We start from the raw sequence: 26512 nt of genomic DNA on the forward strand, positions 1-26512 counted from the left end.
AGAGAAAGAAGACCATTTTATTGGGATAAGTAGCAATGAAAAACAGGTATTTCTTTTAATAAACATGATGCACCCGCACCCCACGGCTCTGTTTAATTCAGTGCACACAAAGATTGGGTGAGCCATTCCTTGTCGCAGATCCTGCTGTCCTCCTCCATGAAGTTGTACCATCTCTGAACTCTCTCCTGGCTCTAATATTTTTAAATAAAAACACTGGAAATAGTTCAGGAAGGCTTCCTAATTCCTGAAAGTGTCCAACACATCTTCACAGACCAGAATATGTTTGAGGCTCACTCGGATTGACTCACCTAACACTCTGTTCTTTGACTCTGTGTACCACTCAAACTATTCATATTGTGTTCAATGTATTTATATTTATTAGCTGTTTGGCTTTTACTCTACCATCTTTATTTAAAATTTTAAAAATGAATTTCTGCGTGTGAAGGGTGTGTGTGTGAAGGTGACTTTCTGGTGTCTGCATCCTATCATCATTAGGTCCCAGGGACTGGCTTCAGACCAGAAGCTTTGGTGGCAAGTGCTCCGTGTGCCGAGTACCCCAGCATTTCTAGTATGCCATTTTTAAAAGATTACTGCTTGTAAGCTGTGAATCTGTTCTTGCTCCTGTGAAAAATTGTCCTCAGTCCTAATGTAGGACAGGAGGTCACCTGGAATGACCTTTCCTGGAACTCCCCTCCCCTTACTCTAAACGATATTAACTCTAAATGCCCTAGATTTTTAACCCATATGGGGGCTGATTGACTAGATCAGTTTTTAAAAGGAGGCAAAATGTTGAAACTTTAGTAAGCATTCCTGGGGGTACTATGTCAGAGCTTCATGAGCTAGGTGCCATTACAAATAAGTTTAGAAAGCAATGTAGTAGGTAATTATAGCAAAGACATCACTAGTATGGGCATACAGAACAAGTGGAAAATCATCTTAGGCCTTAGGATGAACTTCCCAAGACTCTACCAATATTGACTTGAAAAATTATATATCTTAAACATTGATTTGGACACTGTGGTGTGCCATGAAAAAGCACATTAAATACGCCAGTATCACATGCACATTTGCTGTGCAATGTCTGGACCTGGGTTCTAGCATCCATGTCAATGCTGGGTGGGCGTGGCTGTCCCAGCACTCAGAAGGCAGCACCAGGTTCCTAGAGCAGGCAGACCACCTGTGTCTTCAGTGAGCACCAGGCTCAGTTAGGAGGCTGCCTAATCAGACAGTAGAGACAGGTCAAGGAAGACTGAAATGTCAGAATTAGAAACTTTCTGGAATTTTCTCATGGAGAAAATGGGAGGGTTATATAGGAAAGTGGTCTGTAGTGCTCACACGTCTAACTGCTCTACAGTAGAAGGGTAGGGTTGGTCAGTTCACTCATGGGACAGCTGTAACAAAGCACAAACCACCGTCAGGTAAATGCATGATTCTTGTCCCAAAAATCAGAGCTAACCATCAGGAACCAAACTAACAATGCCCCGTACAGACACACAGAGGGCTTTATTCAGCCTTACAGAAAAATGAAAAACAGAAAAAGAAAAAAGAAAAAGAAAATGAAAAAAACAAAAACAAAACAAGAAACCAAACTCAACCAACCAACCAACCAAAACAAAACAAAAAAAGAAAAATTTCTTTTCTTTCTTTTTTCTTTTCTTTTTCTTTCTTTTTTTTCTTTTCTTTTTTTTTGGGGGGGGCACAGGGTTTCTCTGTGTAGCCTTGGCTGTCGTGGACACACTTTGTAGACCAGGCTGGCCTTGAACTCATAGCTATCTGCTGCCTCTGCCTCTGAAGTGCTGGGATTAAAGCATGTACCACCATGCCCTGCTGAAAAGAGAAGTTTTGAAGCTTCAATTTCTCTTCTCACTCCCAACTCCCTGTCATGGCAAAGCTACATTCATATGCCTTAGGAGATCTTAACACTTTGTTCCATATGTTCAGGTCAATGCCTTAATAAATTATACAGAAACAAAGGTGTAAAGACTAAAAATGAAAAAATAAAATTGTCCCTTTTAAAAGAAGATATGATAAAATGTTCAGACAAGTTGAAAACATTCTTTAAAGTGAAGTTGATTGAAGTTCTTACCTAATAAAGTTAATTCATAGAAAAGGTTTATCTGGGATCTAGCAGTGTGTGTGTGTGTGTGTGTGTGTGTGTGTGTGTGTGTGTGTGTGTGTGTGTGTGCGCGCGCGCGCGTGCGTGTGCTTGCATGTAAATGTGCGTGCGCTTTACACATGTGTGCATGTGAAGGCTGGAGGAAAAACTCAGGTGCTGTTCCTCCTCAGGTACCAATCTATCCTGACTTTTGTTTTGTTTTGTTTTGAGACAGGGTTTCTCTGTGTAGCCTTGGCTGTCCTGGACTCACTTTGTTGACCAGGCTGGCCTTGAACTCACAGAGATCTGCCTGCCTCTGCCTCCTGAGTACTATTTTAAACTTAAGTTGACTGTATGGTTCATTTGATACTACAAGAATTTGAAATATTTGTTAGAGCATTAAGTATGATTATCTCTCAAACCCAAAGTTAATGGAGAACACTAAGTATGTCAATTATAACAAATCATTCATTAAAATTTGAATATGCAGTTATCATTTTAAAATATTAGAATTATTTTTATTTATTTATTTTAAGGGGTTTGAGACAGGGTTTCTCTGTGTAGCCTTGGCTGTCTTGGACTCACTTTGTAGACCAGGCTGGCCTTAAACTCACAGCGTTGCACCTGCTTCTGCCTCCCGAGTGCTGGGATTAAAGGCGTGCACCACCACTGCCCGGCTAGAATTATTTTTAGTTATGTGCATATGAGTGCAGGTGCCCAAGGAGGCCAGGTGCCAGATCCCAGGGAGTTACAGGCAGCGTGAGCTACCCAAAATGGATGCTGGGAACTGAATGTGGGCCCTCTGCAAGAGCTACTAGTCGCTGGGCCATCTCTTCAGCCCTGGCTTTAGCTTTTAAGATTGTAACTGGAAGTAGCTGTGTTCACATTTAGTGTTACCTGTCGGTGCTTCATAATCTCTCCAAGTAGATGAAGAGACAGGGAGCCTCCTCTGTCCTACGTGGTTTCCGGCTCCTTGGTAGAAATTAAGGCCATCGAGTCCTCTGGGATTTACATTAGAGCCAGAAGCAGGGGACGGATCCCACCCGGGAGCAGGTGGCAGTTCTCTCCAAAAGCTCTCCCCAGTCCCAGCGTTTGAGTTTCTGTATGTGAAGTCTTCCAGCTCACCCGGCAGATGCTCTGGCTGATGCCTGCAGAAGCCATCTTCCTGAGAGAACCATTTGTTGTGGGTACTCTGTTCTGCTCCACAGCTTGACTTGAATGAGTGAATCTGTTCTCTACAACTGTTTTTCTTAAAGTCCCAATGAAGGTGGGATTGAGAGCCCTCTGGTAAAAAGACTGGGGTGGACATTTGCATATTTCTGGTTCCTTTTGCTTCAGAATAATTTACAAAATTATGAGTAACTCTGCTCTGAGTATCAGTCAGTGACATTTTGGGTTCACAACTTATTTGTGTTAGGCCCAAAGAAAAGACATCTGACTCTGAGTCACTCTGGCTTGGGAAGGCGTGCCACCTCACTTTCTTTGATTCTGTATTAATTAGAAAAGGGCTACGACTGGCATCTTCCCAGTAGCTGCTCTGGCTGTGGGGGGCTACAGATGGCAACATGTACAGCGTGTCTCTTGGCTCCAGAGGAGAAGCGCTTGTGCCTTCCAGCACTGTCTGCCCTGAGTCTTCACAGGGATAAGATTCATCATGCTCTGGAATGATAGGAGCTGAACTCTGAGAAATTAAGGGACTAGTTTGATTCATATCTTCCTGAAGCGATGAAAGTGGAGATGACTTTGTCACGGAGGAAGAACTAATCTTGAACAAGGAAGTGATGCTACAAAAATGCTGAAAAATTAAAAATAATAATGTAATACAGCTTAGAAAATAAAGATGATACTTAGCTAAATTCATAGAGACTACATTGAGCCATGTACTAATAATATAAGAGAAAATTAGATGCCATTAAGAGAGAACATTGTAATTTGCATCTGTTTTTTAGCAGCTTGTAATGGAATTTTACACTGTTTTTAGACAAGTTTTAGATTCATAAAAAATACAATGGATTTTTAGTTATATAACTTACATGAATACTATCCCTTGCTAATAACTTTAAAATATCACCAATAACACTAAAGCTTGCTTCCCTGTTATGGTAAAAGTTCTTGGAAGGGCTAATATAAACATGTGCTAATTGAGCCTTTATGAACAATGATATTTCAAAATGCCTTAAAATGTGATAAACCGTACTGGATTATCAATAATAGCTTTTAAAATGTATACTGTGGTTGATAGCTAATGACAACTCCATATGAAAGTTAGCTCGAGTAAATTATTTCTTTCTTATGTGACGTGCAAAACCAGAGCCAGACATTTGGAAACGCCTATGGTGCAAACAGGGAGCTGAAATGGAAGAGGGCATTGCAGGTGCCTATGGCGCTCACCCACCTTCAGTACTTTGTCTGGAACCTGGGGTAGGAGCTCCTGAAGCTCAGCAGGGGTTGCTATCAGCAGCCAGTGCAGGGAAGGAGCTCTGTGCAGCATGAGCTGAGCCACCAGTGGGTTAACACAAGGGAAGTCCAGCAGGCTCATTTCTTCCTAGAAAACAGTGTGGTGTCTCCTCAGTCAGTGGTCTTTGGAGAGTCACCTATTTTAGTCTACAGCTTAAGACTTTCATCATTGAATTTATAACTCAGTTTGGGGAGTGTGGACAAAGCTATCAGGAAGGGACTCAGGTATTCGTATCTGTTTGCTTCACGAATGTCTAACTTATACATTAGAAAAAGCAACCTTAGACGGTGAAACGCCAACCCAGGATTTATCCAGCCACTCATGAGGGTCTCTTTTTGATGTCATTAAATTGTGGTCTGCAATCTGCCGAATCAGTAAAGCAGTCTCTTCCACTCCTGGGGCAATTATAAGCTTAAAAAAAAAAAAAAATAAATAAATGTTCACATGTTAGATTGCAAGAGAACATTAGGAAGTGAGATGTAGCATTTAGAAATAGTTTGAAAAAGTCTAAGTAGTGACTTTTTTCTTATCACCTTATATATACTTTATTACTGTGTGTATGTAAACCTCAAAATCTTTTATTTGTGAGATTAACCAAATCGATTTTCCTTCTTTCCAAAGAGAAGGTTCCTTTTTTTGGTGGTGGTGGGGTGCTTGGGTTTTGTTTTGTTTCATTTTTGTTTTTTTGTTTTTGTTTTTGAGAGAAGATTTCTCTGTGTAGCCTTGGCTGTCCTGGCTCTGTAGGCCAGGCTGGCCTTGAACTCGTAGAGATCAGCCTGCATCTGCCTCCGAAATGCAGGCATTAAAGGTGTGCTACTGCCAGGCAGCAAGATAAGCAAGTATCTTTATGTAGCCCTGCTGTCCTAAAACTTGTTTTGTAGACCATGAGGTCCACATGCCTCTGCCTCCTGAGTGTTTGGATTAAAGGTGTGTGCCACCACACCTGGCCCTTCTTTCTTTCAATATTATATCCTATTCTCTAATTTTTTGAAATTCATTTTCTTTACTTTCATTTGGTTTTTGGTTATAAAGTCTTTTAAATTTTATTTAGTATTATATTTCCTGTATATAAGAAAGCAATTTGAAAGCCACTGGTAATATTTAATATTTTGCTTTTGCTAATAGTTATTAACTGCAAATAAGAATTTAAAAAAATAGTTGGACATGGTGTTACACGTCTATAATCCCAGCACTGGGGAGGAAGAGGCAGGCAGATCTCTATGAGTTTGAGGCCAGTGTGGTCTACAAAATGAATCTAGGACAGCCAAGGCTACACAGAGAAATCTTGTCTTGAAAAGCCAAAAACAAACAAAACAAACAAACAAAAAGAATAAAAAAATACAGTGTAGTAGTTTTCAAAAACCATTTTAAACATGAAAGATACTTATAAATTAATCTGGTATTGTGCTAAAAAGTAAAACTTAAGCCCTGCTTATGGAGCATACCTAGTACTGTAAATCTGGACGAGGCCCATGGTTGGGGAAATCATAGGCTCCAAGGCTGAACCTACTATTATTATTTTTCTAAGTGCATGTAATACCAAACTGCCATCTAAAATTCTGTCTCCATGCCCATAGATTAGTCCTTCTCAGACCTCATCAGAGAGGCTTCATTGTGCAGGGGACAGAGGGTAATACAGAAACTCAAAACTGGTCAGGGTGTGAGGATTAGTGTCTGTGGAGTGAGAGCTCAGCCATGCGTGGGGCATCTGTATCTCACTCCCTACCCCAAGGGCGTAGGGCTCATAGTAGGAGGGGGCAAGGAGAGTATAAGGCAGTCAGGGAAGGCTGGGCACCACAGCCTCTTCTGGAAGTGGCAGGACGGCTGCATTCGTGCTCACAGTAGCTGCTGTCGCCAGTCAGCATTCCAACATGGGGCAGAGAGGGGCTCACAGCCCCATCCCAGCTGAGGAGCTGTTGATGACTGACTGTTTTCTTTAAGAATGCTCCCAGTGGGTGACCACACATGAATGTGTGAGCAGCACAAATTAGACTTGGTGAGAGCCACGAGCTGGAGGTAAGGACTTAGTGAGAAGAATGGGAGATGGATATGATCAAAATACATTCTATGCATAATGAAATTCTCAAAAATTAATAACTAAAATATAAATTGTAACTGTTTTATTTTCAGTAGTCATTCTAGTTGGTAAGTGTTCATTTAACTTTAGCTTATTTGGTTCTAAGATACTCTAACTGTGCATTCATGCGCATGTCTGTGTGTGTGTGAGAGAGACAGACAGACAGACAGAGACAGAGAGACAGACAGACAGACAGAGAGAGATTCTGTGGCCTAGAGCTCTTGTCTTTGCAGAGGACCAGGCACGGCTGCCAGCACCACAGGGCTGCTCACAACTAACTGTAGCTCAGCTCCTGCACCTGCAGCCCAGGCAGCAGCCCCCTAGCAGAGCCAGAGACCACATGGGGAGAAATAAAACCCGTGTTAGAATGGGGCTTCAGGAGAAGCACAGGGCTGGAGATGGGGCCTAGGCGAGTTTCCTTCAGAATACTAAGTACAAACCTTTCAGTGCATATATGGAGTGCCTATATTGTAAAAGAATGTTCCTCAGGCTATAAATAATATATGCCCAGGGTACAGAAATATACTGTTGAAGCACACCTTTATTTCATTGTTAGTTTTAGATGCCTCAAGAGAGAGATGGCACCTTCACTTAAATTGAACTTTATTTAGGCAATCTAAAAGGCAAAATTCTATGACGGAGGTAGTGAGTACTGCAGTAACTGATCACAAGAACCCTGAACCGCAGCCTATTTCTGAAGTTGCATATGAGCATATTTATCTACAAAGAGAGCTCATAAGAAGCTCAGGGGACTGTTTTAAAATTAGAGGCCTAAGAATATACTAAGTGCTATATGCTTGCTACCACACACTAGACTTTGAATTTGATCACCAGTAACACACACACACACACACACACACACACACACACACACACACAGAGAGAGAGAGAGAGAGAGAGAGAGAGAGAGACAGACAGACAGACAGACAGACAGACAGACAGACAGAGAGAGATTAACAAATGAAAATATCATTTAGATGACTCTACCAATACCTTCTTTTAATTTAAGAGAATGCCCTTAGACCCCCTGGGAATTCTTTTATGCTAAGATGCCTGGGAACAAAAACGCGCTAATGATTCATACCGATGTTCTCTAAGAGACAGAAGCTATGGTAATTAAATAAAGTAGTAATATATTCTAATACATAGATACTACATAATATTTGTGGGCTTAGGAGCCCCCGGCTGTTTTTATTTTTGAGTCAGGGTCTCACGTAGTCTGAACTATCTCTGACTACATGGCTCCATACGTAGTTAAAGGTAGCCTTGAGCTTCTGACCCTCCCACCTCCACCTCAAAAATGCAGCAGTGTTATAGGTATGCATGGCCACGCCTAGTTTTATGTGGCACTGGAGACTGAACCCATGCATTGGGAATGAATGCTAGGTAAGCACTCCCCTTCCCCAGCTATATCCCTAGCTTTCTCAAACCCATTTTAATAATGACATCAAGTCAGAACAATGAGATGCCTATATGTATATTAAAGACACACTAACCAAGGAATAACAAGGTGGCCAGGATTACACCTCAAAGTTCATTTTAAAACAAACAAAAAACCAAAACCAAACTAAACCAAACAAACAAAACATGGATTACTTTTAAGATGGATATGGTGGCACACGCCTTTAATATCAGCACTCAGGAGGCAGAGGCAGGCGGATCGCTGTGAGTTCAAGGCCAGCCTGGTCTACAAAGTGAGTCTAGGACAGCCAAGGCTGCACAGAGAAACCCTGTCTCAAATCAAACAAACAAATAAAAAAAGCATCTGGAGTCTTTTTATTTGGGTGACAGCAGACTTCGTTGGGAACGGACTGCCTGTATGCACTCCTAGTTTATCCTCAAATGCTTTCTTTGGGGGACACCGTCTCTGGACCGTGTCCCTGTATCTGAACACACAGTGCCATTTTACCAATACAAATTATACATATGTTTACCACATTCTGGGAAAAGGCCAAGCGAGAATCCTCATTTGAGTAAGTAAGACACACATCTGTCATCTACTTATTTAAGGATAACTTTTCTAAGAATTTTACTTTTGTGTGTGGCGTGTATCATGAGATTGATATTCTTAACAGGTTGTGATTTGACGTAACTCTATTCAGTAGACGTCTGTTAAATATACTGTCTCTATATGGAGCACTGTGCTAGATGCTCAGGTTTACAAAACACTTAGTTCTTACCTTTCAAAGAGGTCATACCCTTTAGCCCCAGGACTTGAGAGGCAGGTGAGTTCAAGGTCAGCCAGGACTACACTACACAGTGACGCACTGTCTCAAAACAAAACAGAAGAAAAGAAAAACACCAACAATAAACATCTCACACCACAATAAAGGTGTAAGGTGTAATGGGGATGGCTGGGGCAGAGTATGTAACCTAGCACTCCTGAGAGAGAAAAGGCCAGATGCTAAGTATAACTGTGGAAATAATTACAGAGGAATTAATTACCTAGGGACTAAATTCTGAATCCAGCTGTGCTTGACTCTATTCTTAGTGAAGCAGGAAGACACAGAAGGTATGCGAGCAAGAAACTGAACAGTGAGTACTTATCACAGCTGCCTACTGCGCATCGTGCTGGGAGCACAGGACACAGATGTGGACTGTCCTGGGAGTGGATGCACACAGCTGTATCCTAACAAGGGAATTTGTGTCGGCACGTGGTGGACTAAGGAAAAGGCAGAAAAAGGGTGACCAGTTAGGAAGGCATTTAAAAAAATCTGCACGAGAAGTGCCTGAACTTAGAGAAGCAGGGGTGGGCGTGGCCAGAACAGAGGAGACCATGCCACTGCACAGTGATGTCACAAACCAAGCTTGGGGAGGACGAGAAGTTGCATGTGGACACACAGAGTCTGAGGCATTTGCAGGATGTTCCTGTGGAGATTTCCAGCTGGTCGCTAGGATATAGATACAGCCCTTAGACAGCAGAAGGATTGTAAAAACTGTGCTGGGCAAGGTGGCACACGCCTGTAATCCCAGCGCTAGGGAGGCAGAGGCAGGTGGATCTCTGTGAGTTCTAGGCCAGCCTGGTCTACAAAGTGAGTCTAGGACAGCCAAGGCTACACAGAGAAACCTTGTCTCAAAAAAAAATGAAGAAGAAGAAGAACTAGAACTGTGCCCAGGAACTACAGCAGGGCTGTGGGAATGCCTGAGTTCTTCAATGAAAAACTTGAAATGATAACAACAACAACAACAACAAACCGAAAAACTCCACTAAAAACCAAAAACCAAAACAAAACAAAACAAAAACCAAAAAAACAAAACAAAACAAAACAAAAACCAAAAAAAAAAAAAACAAAACAAAACAAAAAAACAACAACAAAAAAAAACCAAAACCCTGAACTCAAGACAAATGCCTAAATTTTAGAGTGGGACACTAAAACACGCCAAACAAGGAGCTCTTAGTAATAAGCTGGTAATTTTATCAGCAGTGCACATTACTCTACCAGTCCTGATGCTTTTGTGTTTCCAAGTTACATTCATGCATATTAAAACATTTTAAAACATGAAAAAAAAAAAAAACCCAACAAACTTCTACCTATGGCTTGATTTTTTTAAGAAAAGATTTATTTATTTATGTATGAGTGTTCTATTTGCATGTACAGCTACATGCCAGAAGAGGGCATCATATCCCATTATAGATGGTTGTGAGCCACCATGTGGTTGTTGGGAATTGAACTCAGGAATTCTGGAAGAGCAGCCAGTAGCACTCTTAACTGCTGAGCCATCTCTCCAGCCTCTATGGCTTGATTTTAAATTAACTAAAAGCATTAATTATTGTCTGGTTCCTGAGATAGTCTTACTATAAAGCTCCCTAAGTGGCTTTGAACTCACGATCTTTGTGGCTCAGCCTCCTGAGTGCTAAGATTACAGGCGTGTGCACCATACCATGCTTAAAGTTTTTGTCATTTTTATTTATTTATTTAGTGTATATGTGTGTGTCTGAGAGTGTAAATAACACATAAAACTTTTAATACAGAAGTGTAAAGGTAAATATATTTAATCATTTGACCTTGTTCTTTATTGGTCCTTAAGGAATTGTGTTTGTTTAATATTTCTTCTCACTGGGCTCTTGAGCTCAAGTCTAATTTTACTTTATGAACAATACTATGCATATATAGGAAAACAATACCTTTACATCCAGTTCTTCAGAACTAAGAGCAGAGGAAACCAAGGCTGAATAGATCTGTGCGAGGTGATGAAGTGTCTTTTCTGTGAGTTGGTACCTAAGAAGAATTACATCATTAGGCATTTTGTTGTAGGCCTGTCCCATCTCTCCTTGCACTTGCTTTATGCTCTCTGGTAAAGACATTGCCACCTCCTGTCTTTAACCACACTATTAAATCTAGGGGTGCAGAGGTGTGTGTGGAGGGAGATGGGTGAGGGCAGAAATCTGCCTCACTCTGTGTCTATCTCCAGGGATGACTGCATGAACTAAAGCTAGACACATAGAATACTCCATCTCGGGGTCAAAGTAACAGCTTCAGATATAAACATATGACCAGAGCAGGATCCTACCATCTTTCATGAGCACTCGTCTTCTCTCTACAGTTACCAATGAGGTCAGAGGTCAATATTGACCTGTGAGTGGACATTTCTACCTTTACCTACTCACTTCATATATTCTAAGCAGCAGTGAGGAGGTTACCAATTTATTACGAAGGACTCCATGGCAAGTATTCTTATGTCTAGGTATTTCTTGGCTTTGTCTCATGTGTTAGTTTCTTCCTCTGTGTTATTCCTGGGGATGTGAACCCATGTCTACTCATCCCAGATAGGGAATCCTTAACAGACCAGACTAAGATAACCACCAAAGTCCAACTTGGTGAACCATGATTTTGTTGTGGTTACTTACAGAAAGGACTATCGGTGAGGGGCTACTTCCAGAAAGAGAAATGACTCAAAGACAGCTGCATTGCCAAAGCCACCCCAACACGGGTGATAGCTCAGAAAAAATGGAAACCTGGAGCTCACTGCATAGCCGGCAAGCAGCTCATATGGTTGAAGTATGTTTTTGTTTTTGTTTTTCCAGACAGTTCAGTTGGTCTGAGCCTCTTCAGGCAGCTCAGCTGGTCTCTGCTTTTTGCAGACAGCTGGGCTGATCTGCCTCTTCCAGGCAGCTTGGGTGCTCTGAGCCTTTTCCAACTGAGCTGCCTGGAAAAGACACCCTGCAACCTGTCAAGGGGCCTGTAAGCTGTGCAGTCAGGTGCAGATTTGCAGCTTGGTGAGCTGTCACCCAAACTGGGGTGGGCTTTTGGTGATGTAGAATCACGGGGTCATTTCTGCTCCTACAGTTAACTCTTCACCCACACTTCTGAAAGTCACCTGATAAACTCTGGTTCACCAAGCTGAGCTGTGGCAGTGCCCTTCCTTTGTCATTGGTTCCCTATCTAGGGTGAGTAAGCATGCTTGCATCTCCCCATGAATGGTGCCACACACACCCAGACACACTTTTTCCACAGGGTAATAGGTTAATAAAGTAACTTACTGTGCCCAAGCTGTTCGTACAAACAATATGAATTCTGTTGAACACTCTCAACTTCTGAGCATCGGAACCCCCAACTTGTGCTAAGCCCTTAACCCTGGTCATGTGTCTCTATTAACTTCCTGGCTGGATAAAGGTTTCTAATTGTTGTCACAACTTGTTGCTGAGAAAATTAAACATTCTGTGTGTGAACTAGAAAAAGACTCTTGGAAGCTTCCTTAGGGCCTTGTTCAATGAGCTTCCTCTTCTGTTAATTTTACATTATAGTTTGTTAACCTTGGACTGTAATAAATCATAGCCACGTGTACAGCTATATGATGCCTCTTTCTGGCAAACATAAAACCAAAGGGTACTCTCAAAGGTTGCTAATGCTTGCCCTTGTACAGGAACTGTACAGTCCTGAACAACAAAAATCATTTCAAATCATTTCTTTTGCATTTTCAATTTCTCTCATTTGTTCAGCTTATTGAGATATCACTTAAAGGTTTCGTTTATCTAATAATATAGAAATATGAAACAGAATTCTGAAAATTATATTCTATGATAATATCATAAATAAAATAAATAATCATATTGAATATTATGATAAAAGTAAAGCTACCTAAGAATATTATGTGATAGGAAAATACACTGGGTTTTTCTGCTATTCTCCCCTGGTATTTCAACTGAACCACAAAACAACCTTAAAAAGGTTCCAAGTAAGTAATTTATCTAAACACCTGCCAAGCTTCAGGTGAGGCTTAAAATGATTTTTAGGTAAGAACAGAGCCTTAAGTGTCTCACAGGCCTTATTAATCTTCAAAGTGACGGTGTTAAAGCTAGAACCACAACTTTTATTCTGTAGCTCAGGTGGAAAGAGATAACTGTGTCAAATGACTTGCTGCGGCTGTTTGTTAATAGAAAAGGAGTTAAGAGCTGAAATATTTAACTCTTAGATACCAGTCTGTATCTGTCCTCACAAGATAGCAATTATACAGAAAGAGTTTGTTAAATTAGTAAATAAAGATAGCATCGAGAACAACTCCGCTCTCCCCCCCCCCCCCAAAAAAAAAGAGCAAGGCAGTGGTGGCGCACGCCTTTAATCTCAGCACTTGGGAGGCAGAGGCAGCAGATCTCTGTGAGTTCGAGGCCAGCCTGGTCCACAAACTGAGACCAGGACAGCCAAGGCTACACAGAGAAACCCTGTCTTGAAAAAACAAACAAACAAACAAATGTCAAGAAATCACAGGCAATGTCAAATATATATATACATACACATACATGTATATATATATATATAATTTGACTTTCGAGACATGGTTTCTCTGTGTACCCTTGACAGTCCTAGATTCACTTTGTGGAGCTTGCTGGCTTTGAACTCACAGTGATCCACCTGTCTCTGCCTCCAAGTGCTGGGATTAAAGGTGTGTGCCACCACACCTGGCAATGCCAAATATGTTCATTTAAAGAATATATAAAACCTGCTGTGAGTTAGGCAGGATGTGGTACCATAGGGATAAAAGGGAGTCAAACTGGTTGGCAATTTGGTAGGAACGACGACTCATTCAACAAACAACTCCTGAACATGTGTATCACAGAGAAACAGTATGCGCTCCTGCTTCAGAACAAGTACTCCAAAGAATCAAAACAGAAGAGAAGACACAGGGAGCTAAACAGCACACAGGATGGAGTGGTGTGCGTGAGGGTGTCCTGAGGAAAGATGGCGTAGAAAACGGTACCAAGGGGCAGGTCCCAAGAAATTGAGTGCAGCTTCACTATAGGGAGCAGGCGAAGAAGTGGACTAGACACTGGTGAAAGTAGAAAGCACCTGGCTAGACCGGAAGGCAGAGAAGAAGCAGCCTGTGAATACGGCGGGCCATACCCCCGGCACCTCACACATGTGGGCCAGACCTCTCACTGTGTGCAGTAGCGGCTGGTCTGGAACTCACAGAGATGTGTCTGCTTCTGTGTTGGATTAAAGGTGTTCACTACTGAACCCTGCTTAGGGCCAGAAGTCAACATCTCAAGTGTCACTTCTCAGGCGCTGTCTACACTGCTGTTTTAGACAGGCTCTGTAATTGACCTGGAACTTGCCAACTAGGCTAGCCTGGCTGGCCAGTGAGCACCAGGGATCCATCTGCTTTTGCCTCCCCAACACTGAGATTAAAATGCACACCACTGTGCCTAACTTTTTTCCCCCTCCTCATGGGTTCTGGGATATGAACTGAGGCCCTTGGATTCAAACTCATTTCCTTGTGCCAAGCACTTCTGACTGAGTTAGCTTCCCAGCCCCTCAGTAAAGGCTTTTCATAAGAGTGGAATAACCAGAGCTTGGTTTTAGGAGCATCAGCTGAGTATATGAGATGCTACTTAGGGGAACACTGAGAGTTATCTGGAGATAGAAAAACAACACATCGTGTAACAGTCCACATGAAATAGTGAGGCTCTAAGCTGAGGTACTGGCAATATAAATGCAGGATAAACGGACAAGGCAGTGACAAAAATGCTAAAGCACAGACAAGAAGAAATGCAGGTCTGGAGGGGACAGAGGGCAGACACTTAATATCTGAACATGTTAGCTGAGAGATAGTGGAATGAGGGTGGAGCTATTTAATGAACAACTAGAGATTTAATGAGGCATGGTGGCACACACCTTTTAATCCCAGCACTCAGGAGGCAGAGGTAGACAAATCTGAGTTCGAGGCCAGCCGGGTCTACAGAGAGAGTTCCAGGACAGCCAGGGCTACACAGAGAAACTCTGTCTCGAAAAGCAGCCCCCACCTCTAAAAAAATTTAGAGATTTATGCCAGGAATTCCCCAAGAAAGACTGCAGCTGCAGAGAGAAATGTAATTATATAGCAAAGGATACTGACAAAAGCTGCAGTAGGTCAGATGTTTAATGACTGGAACAGAAGAAAAGAGAATTCATAATGAATGTATTTAGGGACCAACACAAAGCAGATATAAAGACAGAGGAAAAGTACTTAGGAAGGTGGACAATCAAAGGTATTGGTGGGTCATAGAACTGCAGCGTTCGGAGCGACAGAGCACTGGCAACAGCCTTACACTTCAGAGCAGTGGAAGATAAAAGCATTGTTGACATTCATGGGACAGTGACCTCCACAAGCAAAGACTGGTTCAGAGGCTGGGAGAAAAGCCAGCTGGCAGAGGATAAAGGAGAGATGGTCCTTATGCTTATCAGCAAAGGAAAGGAGAAGCACACGGCTGACTCAGGCCACGGTTGGACATGGCATTTTCTATTATTTTCACTAAGCCCATCAAGGACGTAAGTACAGGAAGAAGTCTGCTATATAAAAATGATTTTAGACAAGGTTTAAGAATGATTTATCTGTTAGCAAAGAAACCCAGGTTTACAAAGAAATAAAACATTCAAAATATCAGCTCTTAATGAGATGGGTTTATGAGGCCCTGATCTGAACAGGATGTCCAGGACAGCGTCTGTCTCCAGGCTCAGGCCTCCATCTTTGGAACCCCTCACGAGAAGCTCACTGGCTGAGTAAGCGAGCGTTGGCATGACCACTGTGTGCAAAGAGGACTGACTGTGAATACTCTGAATGTGACTTGGGATGAAGAAATGTTGACCTACTCTGAACTCAGTGCTTCCCTGGAATACAGTATTATCCAACAACAGCTGTACTGGAACGACAACGCCATTAGTCTCATAATGACATTGTCTGACGCCTTCTCATAATGTAATTCTTCTAAGTCCTATAAGATAAAGAAAATGAAAAGATACATTAGGTTGACTTCAATAGTCTGACGCATATAAATGATAACTAAGAGGGAGGCATGGGTATGGTTTCCTATTTCATGTAAAAATTAAAATCCCTTGACAGCAGGGGAAAGCTACAGTGGACATAAAACAAGTAACTAAAGGCCGCATCAACAGGAAGCCTCATGAGTCTTCCACAGCCACAGACATGCAGAAAATGGCCGAATCTATGCCCGGTGCTGGGGAAGTTCTTTGTGGGCGGGAGTTGTACTCCAAGGCAGCAGGAAGCACATCGCAAAGCCTATGGAAGAACATGCTGGCACACGCAAAGAGCACTCGCCACGCAAGCACGGGGGCCTGAGCCCTGGAGCCCTGCATTGGGCGTTTAAAATGGCGGGCTCAGTAAACTTCCCGGGCCCCTCAACACCTGGGTCCTCTTTTCCCTTAAAACGGCATTTTGATAAAGTGTGTAATTCAAGACATGCCCTTCTTCTAACAGCAAGTTCTATAAGCTACTGTGTTATAGACTTGTGTGGATTAGGACAGTTTTTCCAAGTCAACAAGTAATTAAGAATTTAAACATTCAGGACACATGGTCTCTTTAAAGATCCAGGTTTTGAACTTTTCCATTAAATCATTCTGGTGTTTGTTTGTTTGTTTGTTTGTTTGTTTTTTTAGACTGGGGTTTCTCTTTATAGCCTTGTAGACCAGGCTGGCTGGCTTCTAACTTGCCTCTGCCTCCCTGAGTACTGGGATTAAAGGCATGCACCACCATGCCTGGCCCACTTCTATCATTCTTACATTGTAATTTTGGCTCATCAAGTCAGACTGTAGACCTTCCCACATTTACCAACACTTTACATTCTGTCTCATCAAACCTGACTTCCGATCTCCATTTCTTTGCAACTAGTGCTCCAATCAAGCAAACATATAAGAAGATTCTTCCAACAATTCATACATCTTAAGTTCCAGATTATGGATTTTAATGAATTTGTGAGTCCCACAGTCTAAAGGCAATGGTGCTAGCTGGATGGTAGTATTGCCAGTGAGGAGGCAGGTCCAAATTCTGTGTATTTTTGGAGATTCTCTCTCTTTAAAAAACAATAATTTGGGGCTGGAGAGATGGCTCAATGGTTAAGAGCACCACCTGCTCTTCCAAAGGTCCTGAGTTCAATTCCCAGCACCCACATGGTGTTTCACAACCACCTGTAACATGATCTGGCCTACAGGTGTACAGGCAGGCACAACACTGTATACATAATAATAAATAAATAAATAAATAAATAAATCTTTAAAAAAAAAAAAACAATAATTTGAAGTGCAATCCCTATTTGCCTTAGAGGAAATTCCACACTTGGAACCATCAATTAATATTATACTTTCTTGGGACTTGAAAAACGGCTCAGCAGTTAAGACCACTTAGTGCTCTTACAGAGAGCCCAGATTCATTCAGTTCCCAGCACCCAGATTACACAGCTTACAAGTGTCAGTAGTTCCCACTCCAGGGCACGGGATGCCCTCTGGCTCCTGGAGCACACTGTCACACACAAGCACACTTCAAAGAATGGAGCACTCAGCCTTACAGAGTACACTATACGTTCCTATATGAAACAGAGTACACTATACGTTCCTATATGAAAGAGGGTGGCTGGCTCTTGGTTTTCTTTATCTTGCTTTATTTGCACAGCTGGTGATCACACTCAGGGCTCTGTGCATGCTAGCCACACACTCTATTATCCCTAGCCCTTATATTTATTTTTTAAAACTTCCTACACTAATTTTTCTATAAATAATTTAAGATATGACAATATGCAATGCTAAAGATTATTTATCTTTCTGGTTACTTGTTTTGAGCTACAGTCTTGGTACATATAATTCAGCTTGGTCTCAATCTTGCAATCATCCCGCCTCAGTCTCCCAGATACCAGGATTGCAGATATACAAGACCATGCTTGTGTTGACTTTGTCTTCTTTAAGTATGTTAAAATGTAGATGGTGTCCAGGAAGACTGGTGGTAACTTAGCACTGTGCTCACTTGCAACATTTAGAAGAAATCACAGATTACAGTTAAGCTCCAAATAGAAAAGAAATGCATAGTTGTATGTATTTTAATATGATTGACATTCTATTAATATATTTATTAATATGTGATAATTTGATACCTCTGAACATATTCATCCCCTACGCCAATGCTAAGCCCTCCAGAGCCACTTCCCACCTGAGTCCCTCTTTTCCTATCACATACTTACCTGCACAACTACAGCGGTGTGCTCATCCACCGTCACCACGATGTAACGCTCCACACTTCCGAAGAGTTTCAGTGACGCAGAGCAGCGCCTCTCCACTAGTGTGATGTTATAGCTGCAGACAACGTTTCCAGTGAGAACTCTGTAGAATAGTGCGCTGCTCTCCAGAGTAGAGTTACGCGAATTACTGTCTCTGAATATTAAATTATGGGAGTTACTGCTTTTCTTTCATAATTCAACTAACTCATTGGTATGAAGGTGTCAGAACCCCTGGAACTCAAGTTACAGACAGTTGTGAGCTGCCATGTGGTTGCTGGGAATTGAACCCAGGTCCTTTGGAAGAGCAGACAGTGCTCTTAACCACTGAACCATCTCTCCAGCTCTTCAACTTACTCTTTAAATTTGGGGAAGAAAAGTGATTTATTTAGTATATAAAAGAAACTAGAGACCTTTCTTTTAATCTATACCTGCTCACCTGGAAAGCCTCTGGTGCATTTTCTATTGGTTTCTATCTTGAATTATCTTAATTTCTTGAAAAAAATTTTATTTATCTATTAAAAGATGTATTTTTTAATGTGTGTGTGTGTGTGTGTGTGTGTGTGTGTGTGAAGGCATGTGCAGTCCAGTGCCCTGGGGGCCAGAACAGAGCCTCAGACTGCCTGGATGTCCTCCAGTGGGAGTTGCAAGTGTTTATGAGCTGTGCTGCCTGGGTGCTGGGACCAAACTCTGGTCCTCTGCAGGTACTGTTAATAGCTGAGCATCTCTCCAGCCCCATACTAACTTAGCTTTTTTTTTTTTTTTTTTTTTTTTTAACAATGACAATCGTTTTAGATAACATATGCTATCTTACTCATTATGTTGAATATTAGTATGTATTCTACTACTACCCATGTCCTGACCAATTTATCCTAGTTCTTTAAGTAGGAACTCAAATCAAAACACTACAACAAAAGACTCTAAGATTCCCATTTATCACACTTTTCTACCCTCTTTTTAAATTGACTTACTTTTGGAGTTAAGCTGTTGCTGAAGGTTAGATTCAGGGCAGCCTTGTGCACACGTACTAAGCACACTCTACAACCCAAGTCTGTCTACACTTAGCCACTTTTGTCAGCTAGCAGTTTTGTATGAATACCCTATAGCTTTTCACTGTGAAACGGAAGTACAGTGCATTGATTTGGGTTTTACCTAAAGTAATAATTCAACTGGCTTTCTTTGATGTGCACTTCAATATTCCCGTGTGCTATGGTACAGTATTTTTGAATTTAAAACACTTCAAAGTTGGTATAACCTTACAACTAATGACCTGAAAACTCAACTATTCATTCAGAACTTCTTAGTTCTGTTTTCCATGATGTTTTTTAAGCAAAAATTCTCATTCTTAATATTGCAAATGGCTCAACTATGTGAACATGTAATTCACAGAAAAATAACACATAAGATGTTTCTATGTGCTGGTAACAAAAGAAATTTAAGTAAAATCATAATTTAAAGAAAAATTAAATTTTACTTTGTTCATAAAATTAGTAAATATTATAAAAAGCTATTACTCAATAGCTATAGTTTAGAGATTGAAAATCTAAATTGATGTACTCTTCAGAAAGCAGTTCTTATATATTCTAGTCTCCAGTCAGAAAGACAAGGTCTAACACATAAAGCATAATATTCAACTTACTGGGACAGCACATGTAAGACCCATGGTAAATGCAGCCACTTACTTAGACTCCAGCAGCCGGAGTATTTCTGGAGCATTAAGAAGTCCTTCAGATGCAAAAAAGACATAAGGAATTGGGATTTCCAGGAGGAACCCACCAAATGGATCCAGCAAGGTGTTTCCTAAGCAAGAGAATCACAATGCTTACCTTTTCCTCTGCCACACCTTCCTCTCTTATTAAACAATAGTAATGCAAGCACATGTTAAAGAAGTTACATAAACACAACGTTTACTTCATAAATAGCAATCAGAACAAAGAAAGTATTTCTGTAGACAAGGAAGTTCCACTCTAATGGAGAGCAGGACGCCGGCTTGTGTGCTTACCCTTCAGAGCTGTGTCTGGAAGCACGGTTTTAAAGGCCAGGAAAGGTATGTTCAACTGCTGGCAGTGCTTGGCCCAGCATGAGTGTCCCACATGGTTGTACTCCACCACGAGTGAGAAGCTGCTCCAGGGAAAATCTGCGCCGATCCTGTGATTATGCACAACCACACAGGATGGGGCCCTGAGGAAGCAAGCCGCCCAAGACAATTAGCTGGAGCAGGAAAGATGGCTGTCTGAGCTCTCCTGACCTCTGCCTATTCAACTGGAAAAACGTTGGTGCACTTTCTGCTCATTTCTTCTGACTGTGTTAATCTCATTTTACCTTTCTTTTGTTGTTTTGTTTTCTTCAAGACAGACTCTCTCTTATGGAGCCCTGGCTGTTCTGGAACTTGCTATGTAGACCAGGCTGACCTCAAATTCAGAGATCCGCCTGCCTCTGACTCCAGAGTCATCAAATGTGTGCACCACCAATTTGCTTTCTTTCTGATGATCATACTTTTTTAAAATGCCAGACATACGATATTTCGTATGCTTATATCCCAAATGTAACTGATTATTACCTATGTCAATATATATTGATATATATCAATTATATCAGTAATAGATATCAACATGAAAAATTGCATCATTTCACCAATGTCAAGTCTTAATTTAAAAAAAAAAAATTTATTTCTTACATATACAGTGTTTTGCCTGCATGTATGTCTGCATGCCAGAAGAGAGCACCAGATCTTACTACAAATGGTTGTGAGCCACCATGTGGTTGCTGGGAATTGAACTCAGGACCTTTGGAAGAACAGACAGTGCTCTTTCTCCAGCCCCTCAAGTCTTAATTTTGAAAGTCTCTATACTAGGGTGTTTTCAGCCTTGTGCCAGACGGAACTGCCTCTTCTCAGTGGGCTTCCCTGAGATGATGGACACCGTAGTGTAAGTGTCGCCTCATCACCATCTTCATGGAAGGCAGCGCCTACTGTAGTCAAAACCCTGTCACTCACTCCTTTCTACCCAGACCAATCTAGAAGTATTTATGCCTAGATTTTTATGGGCTCCTATTTCATCTATAGTTCTTTTCATTATCTGGATCCCAATATTAGAAATAACTTCTATGTGAAATAAGGCAAGATAAAGGCAGTTAAAAACACAATGCTAGGTCTATCATTAGCAGGCCTTCCCAAGGAAGAAAGGAAGGAGATGTGACAAACCAAGCCAAGAAAATGAAGAAAACAAGGTTGTTTAAAAGGTATTTTTTCTCTTTCCTTCTTTCCCTCCCTTCCCCACCCCCACCCCCCAACAGGGTTTCTCTGTGTAGTCCTGACTGTCCTGGAATTTGTGCTTTAGATAGGGCTGGCCTTGACCTCTGACTCCCAGCACTGGCGTTAGAGGCTGTGCCACCACCACCCAGCTTCCATTCTAAAAACAATGACGGTAATTATGGAATATTAAAATAAGATGGAGCTAAATCCCTGAACGCTAATTGTATTAAATATACAAGGCTATGTTAAGAGTTAAAGTGTTCTGTGTAAGGCATTTTTCATGAGGAAAGTAACGTTGTGCTGTTCAGATTTTCTTAAACTAAACTCTGGGAGCAATCACCTCCCAGGTGTTAGGGATCCAGCCCAGGGCCCGATTCCTGGTCTGAAAGCCCTCCACCACTGAGCTGCAGCTACAGTGCAAACTCCAGGAGAATTCTCCCTTTCCTGTGGACATATACCGTACTTTAAAAAATACAGCTTTACCCTTTTAAAACACCAGTAGTTTCCAGAAAATCTTTTCTCTCATTTGTAGGTAAAAGAGTCATTGTTAAACCTGTTGGGGCGGAAAAAAAGAGTTTTCTTTCAACAAGATTTTTCTTTTTGAGTTTTGTTTATAAATTTTTTCTACCGCTGCAAATTTCACTCTCATTAAAATGAACTAAAAATCTGTAAATTAGGAAATCACTTGAAATATAATTTTCCAGATTATATTTCTAAGTCTAGTTTATCAGAAGCTTAAAACATAAACAATATTTCTGGTGTATATACACAGAGATCATGCCAATTAAAAATTTTTATGTCACACAAAATGGTAAAACATCTAATTTTAAAACAGCCATAATAAACACTCATTAGTTGTAAACTTAATCTTATTTTCCCCCAAGTCATAGGAAATTATCTTTTTCTCTAGCCAAAAATGTAAGTACATAACAAAATCAGCAAGGGAGTATATTTCAATGTGATATAAACACAATGTGTATGCATTTATCTACTGTCTATATACGAAACAGAAGACTTATTGGCCACCATTCATTTATCAATTTTAATTTAAATTTAAATTTCTGTCTAGTGTTTATAAACTTCAAACATTGTATCCTTACATTAGTTGGCATAACTAATGAAAGGACTATTAAACCAAGTGTAAATTAACTCTGTAATATATTAGCATACCTCTGTCATTAGTAAAGTTCACAAAGTTATTATGTAGTAATGGTTAACCAGTATATGTAATATTTCCTGATAACACATAGCTTTGGTAGCAGGATGATTTTATTTCCTTATATCATTCACAAGGTGATTCATATCATCTAAAGTCTAAGTAAGTATATATTATCTATGGTCCTAAAAACAAATTAGTGACATGGTGAGTGCCTTATTACGTCTTTAAACATGTGGAAAATGAAACCAGATTTTTCTCCTATCATTAGATATAAAAAAGGACAAGCTAGCTCCTTGCTGAGGATAGCTGAAAGTCTGAAAGATTCAAAACATTTCAAATTTGTATAATCAAGCCTTCTAATGTATATATATTGTGCACTGTTTTGTGTTTTGCCTGCATGTGTGTCTGTGTGAGAGTGTGGGACTCCTGGAACTGGAGTTACAGACAGCTGTGAGCTGCCATGTGGGTGTGTGGTGCTGGAAATGACTGAACCTGGAGCCTCTGAAACAGCAGCCAGTGCTCTCAAGCGCTGAGTGTCTTTCCAGTCCCACAGTCAAGCTTTTCATGTCAGCAGACAATGCTGAAAGGGAAACAAGTTCCAAAAGCAACTGGGTGGTCAGCCCGAAGCCCAGAACAGAGCTGCAATGTCAGTCATCTTAGATGACATCCGAGAAGGCGGTATTCCATTAAGCAGGTCTAGGTGTTCTTCCCTGTGGAGCAGAGCATTTCCTAACCTCCACATCACATGCTAATAATATGCATACTTTATTTAGTGTGTGCGCGCGCGCGCGTGTGTGTGTGTGTGTGTGTAAAGACAACCTGCAGGAGTTGGTTCTCTCCTTCCATCATGTATGTAGGAATGAGTTCACACACACATATAAGTAAGGAAAAGAAAATAATCAGTTTCCGTATGAGAGGGCTACAGAGGAGGCACAGACTTGTGGGCGAAAGTCACGGTTCAGTTACAGCATGAAAGAGACTACACGTGAGCAATGGGTTCCAAAGTTCAAAGCAGGAAGCGCTGACAGAGGGAGTATCCGCGAGCAGAGTGGAAGTAGAGACTGAATGGAGAAAACTGGCTTAGTTTATCTCCTCAGTTACTACCTATACGATCTACTATGCTACACAATCTTTATGGGTTTTTCTTTGTTTAAAACCCTGAGTTGTAAGCAAGCAGTATTAATGTAGCAACTAGGAAGAAATCTACACAACACATGAGTTCTTAATAAAATACATGCAAGCACATTCTAGATATATTGCAGACTTATATCTACATCAACTTAAACATTGTCAGTTAAATATGGATGAAAGTTTAAGCAACTGGAGAATCAAAGCACTGAAAAAACCGCACCGAGTCCTAGATTTTGAGAAGACACATCTGTAGTATTTTAATGTCATGCCAGTTAGAGGAATGTGTTTATATAACTTAAAGCATTTACTAAATGAAGCATAAGTTAAGTGCTCCTACCTTCTATTTTCTTAAGGGTTTTAATAAGCAAATGCTTTTCTCCATCTGAATCCATTCTTATTATAATCAGTACCTAGTCAAAAAATAAGAATCCCACATGTATTGCTGGATGATTATTCTTCTCCTCTGCATTGTTTGCGGTGTTGGAGATCAAACCTAGAGCCTCACAGGTGCGGGCCAGCGCTCTGCACTGAGGCACACGCCCAGACGGATTATTCTTTTTCACAGTTTTGCTACACTGATAAAATAGCAAATTTGATGGGTCAGAGAAAAGTAACAACAATGAGAGCACAGTTGCCAGGCGTGGTAGCCTGTGTCTAAGCACTCAGGGCGCCTGGGCAGGAAGATCTGGAGGTCAAGACCTGCTTCCGCCACACAGAGAGGGGAGGGGCACACAGGTTACATCAAACCCCAATGTGGGAAGTGTTCTGAGGCAGCCTTAGCACGGTCTACAACATGTATGCACAAACTGTCTCAGCCTGCTTTGTTGCTGTTAATTTCAACCCCACAAGTCTGATGTCATTGAAAAAGGAGCAGTTGCTGCGCTCTCTTACTTGCCATGCCTTTCTTTTCTGTTGGGGAGCAGGGAATCAGGTTCAATGGTAAAACCTTCACTTATTGACTTAATTTAATGACTTATGAAAGTCATTCAAGAAACTATAACATTGAGTATAAAAACGTTACAGCATGGAAAAGGAAAAAACCCATAGAAATTTCTATTCAAATTTAGTGTGACCACTTGAAATGCTTTTCTGCTAGACTAGGTTTAAAGAGGCACTTTGCCTTAAAACTTCATTAATTCAGCTTTCATATAATTGATATATGGTGGGCTAGAAAATAATTTTCAATATAAGCCAAGACATAAAGTATTTTTTAGTTTAATTTTTTTTTTTTAAGGTTTTTCAAGACAGGGTTTCTCTGTGTAATAGTCCTGGCTGTCCTGGACTTGCTTTTGTAGACTAGGCTGGCCTTGAACTCACAGTGATCTGTCTGTCTCTGCCTCCCAAGTGCTGGGATCAAAGGCGCATGCCATCATGCCCGGCTTGACATGAAGTATTTTTAACACTATCATGTCAGATGAGACTCTGGCTCACTACTCAAACATAAATTATTGCATCATATAACCATAATATGATGTGAATCTCCAGGCTCTTCTCAAATATCAGGTGTGGAGAATCAACCCACAGTGGTTTATAACAGAAATTAAAGCATTTAAGTATAAAGGCAGCGAATAATGGCACGAGTCCCCCTTTCTCTGGGACTGAGACTACTGCTATCTTAAGGAGAAAACTGTCACAGGCCAAACACGCCCTATTTTTTAACCTCAAAGTTGACCGCATAAGCTCATGTTACACCCCTTCTTTACGCCAATGGCTTTATCTGCTCTGGTCCGATACTCAACCTTCATTTGTTGTTGTCTTTGCAACCTGCTTAGTATCTGACATTGCAATTCTTGAATCTTATAGTTGGTGTTAGGCCTTTTTTCCTTAATAAACTGTAAAATTTTCAGCTGTCTCCAAATGTTGTCCAAACAGGAGTTTAAGATGCTTTTGTAGAGCTCCTTTGCCTTTGACAAATATCCTGTTAAAGAAAAATTAGAGGCAAAATATTAAGCCTTTCAATGTTTTTGAGTATAACTCCATGACAAAAATCACTTAAAAATAATAAAATAAATATTTTTATGCTTTGTTTTTTGAGACAAGGTCTCACTATGTAGCTCTGGCTGTCCTGGAGTTCCCTGTGTAGACCAGGCTGGACTTGAACTCCTGCCTTTGCCTCTGCTAACTGAGTGCTGGGATTAAACACATGTGTCACTATGCTTGGGGAGGAAATAAATCTTTTTACTTATTTTTTTCTGAGACAAGCTGTCCTGGACTAGATTTGTAGACCAGGCTGGCCTTGAACTCACTGAGATCTGCCTGCCTCTGTCTCCCTGATGCTGAGATCACAGGCATGTACCACTGTGCCCAGCTCTGAATTTTGCTTTTTTTACTCTACATGACAATCTCATTAGCATATAGACTCAGGATAAAAAATGGTATTTATTCATAATTAATTTGTGCATCTGCTAAAACATTGGGGTCTACACCATGTACATAAGACCGGGTCTTCCTGTGTTCTGCAGGATGGTCTCAAATTCCAGGGACCCTGTCAGACGCCCTAAAGCTGGCATGACATGCATATACAACAGTGCCTGTATGCTAAGGCAACCTAAACATGAAAGAGCCTAAATTTTGCCCTTGAAGGTTCATAGTTAGTAAATCTAGATCTTTACCCTCAAAATTTCTTTTTGACACAAAGCTCTCCATGAGATTTTTGGGGTCCATTGGATTTTGTGAACTTTTGCCACAGAGCACCTGGTAACTTCTGTAGTTCAGGTGTTAAAAGTATTTGGGTAATTACTGATATGATGACTTAAAATATTTAGTTTACTCCATCTGTCTTACATGCACATGCATGTCAATTCTCATATTAGTGCTGCTGGGCTGACAGGTGACTTAGAGACTGACTTGCATGATATCTCCTAAG

The 26512-nt window shown here is 40.9% G+C and overlaps 1 protein-coding gene across 1 annotated transcript in view; it reads right to left on the bottom strand.

The window, feature by feature from the left end:
• Positions 1-26512, bottom strand: part of Shoc1 (shortage in chiasmata 1) — an 82362-nt gene that overhangs the window by 112 nt on the left and 55738 nt on the right. The window contains exons 16-26 of the mRNA XM_051162616.1: positions 25386-25564; positions 23984-24056; positions 21840-21909; positions 20106-20284; positions 19786-19903; positions 18071-18182; positions 15696-15817; positions 10757-10850; positions 4833-4964; positions 4491-4640; positions 2993-3890 (exon numbers count right to left, since the gene is read on the bottom strand). Of these exons, the coding sequence (XP_051018573.1) occupies positions 2993-3890; positions 4491-4640; positions 4833-4964; positions 10757-10850; positions 15696-15817; positions 18071-18182; positions 19786-19903; positions 20106-20284; positions 21840-21909; positions 23984-24056; positions 25386-25564 (2127 nt within the window). The remainder of the gene's footprint in view (positions 1-2992; positions 3891-4490; positions 4641-4832; positions 4965-10756; positions 10851-15695; positions 15818-18070; positions 18183-19785; positions 19904-20105; positions 20285-21839; positions 21910-23983; positions 24057-25385; positions 25565-26512) is intronic.

The sequence above is a fragment of the Acomys russatus genome, chromosome 2 (genome assembly GCF_903995435.1).
Source record: "Acomys russatus chromosome 2, mAcoRus1.1, whole genome shotgun sequence".
Taxonomy (NCBI): domain Eukaryota; kingdom Metazoa; phylum Chordata; class Mammalia; order Rodentia; family Muridae; genus Acomys; species Acomys russatus.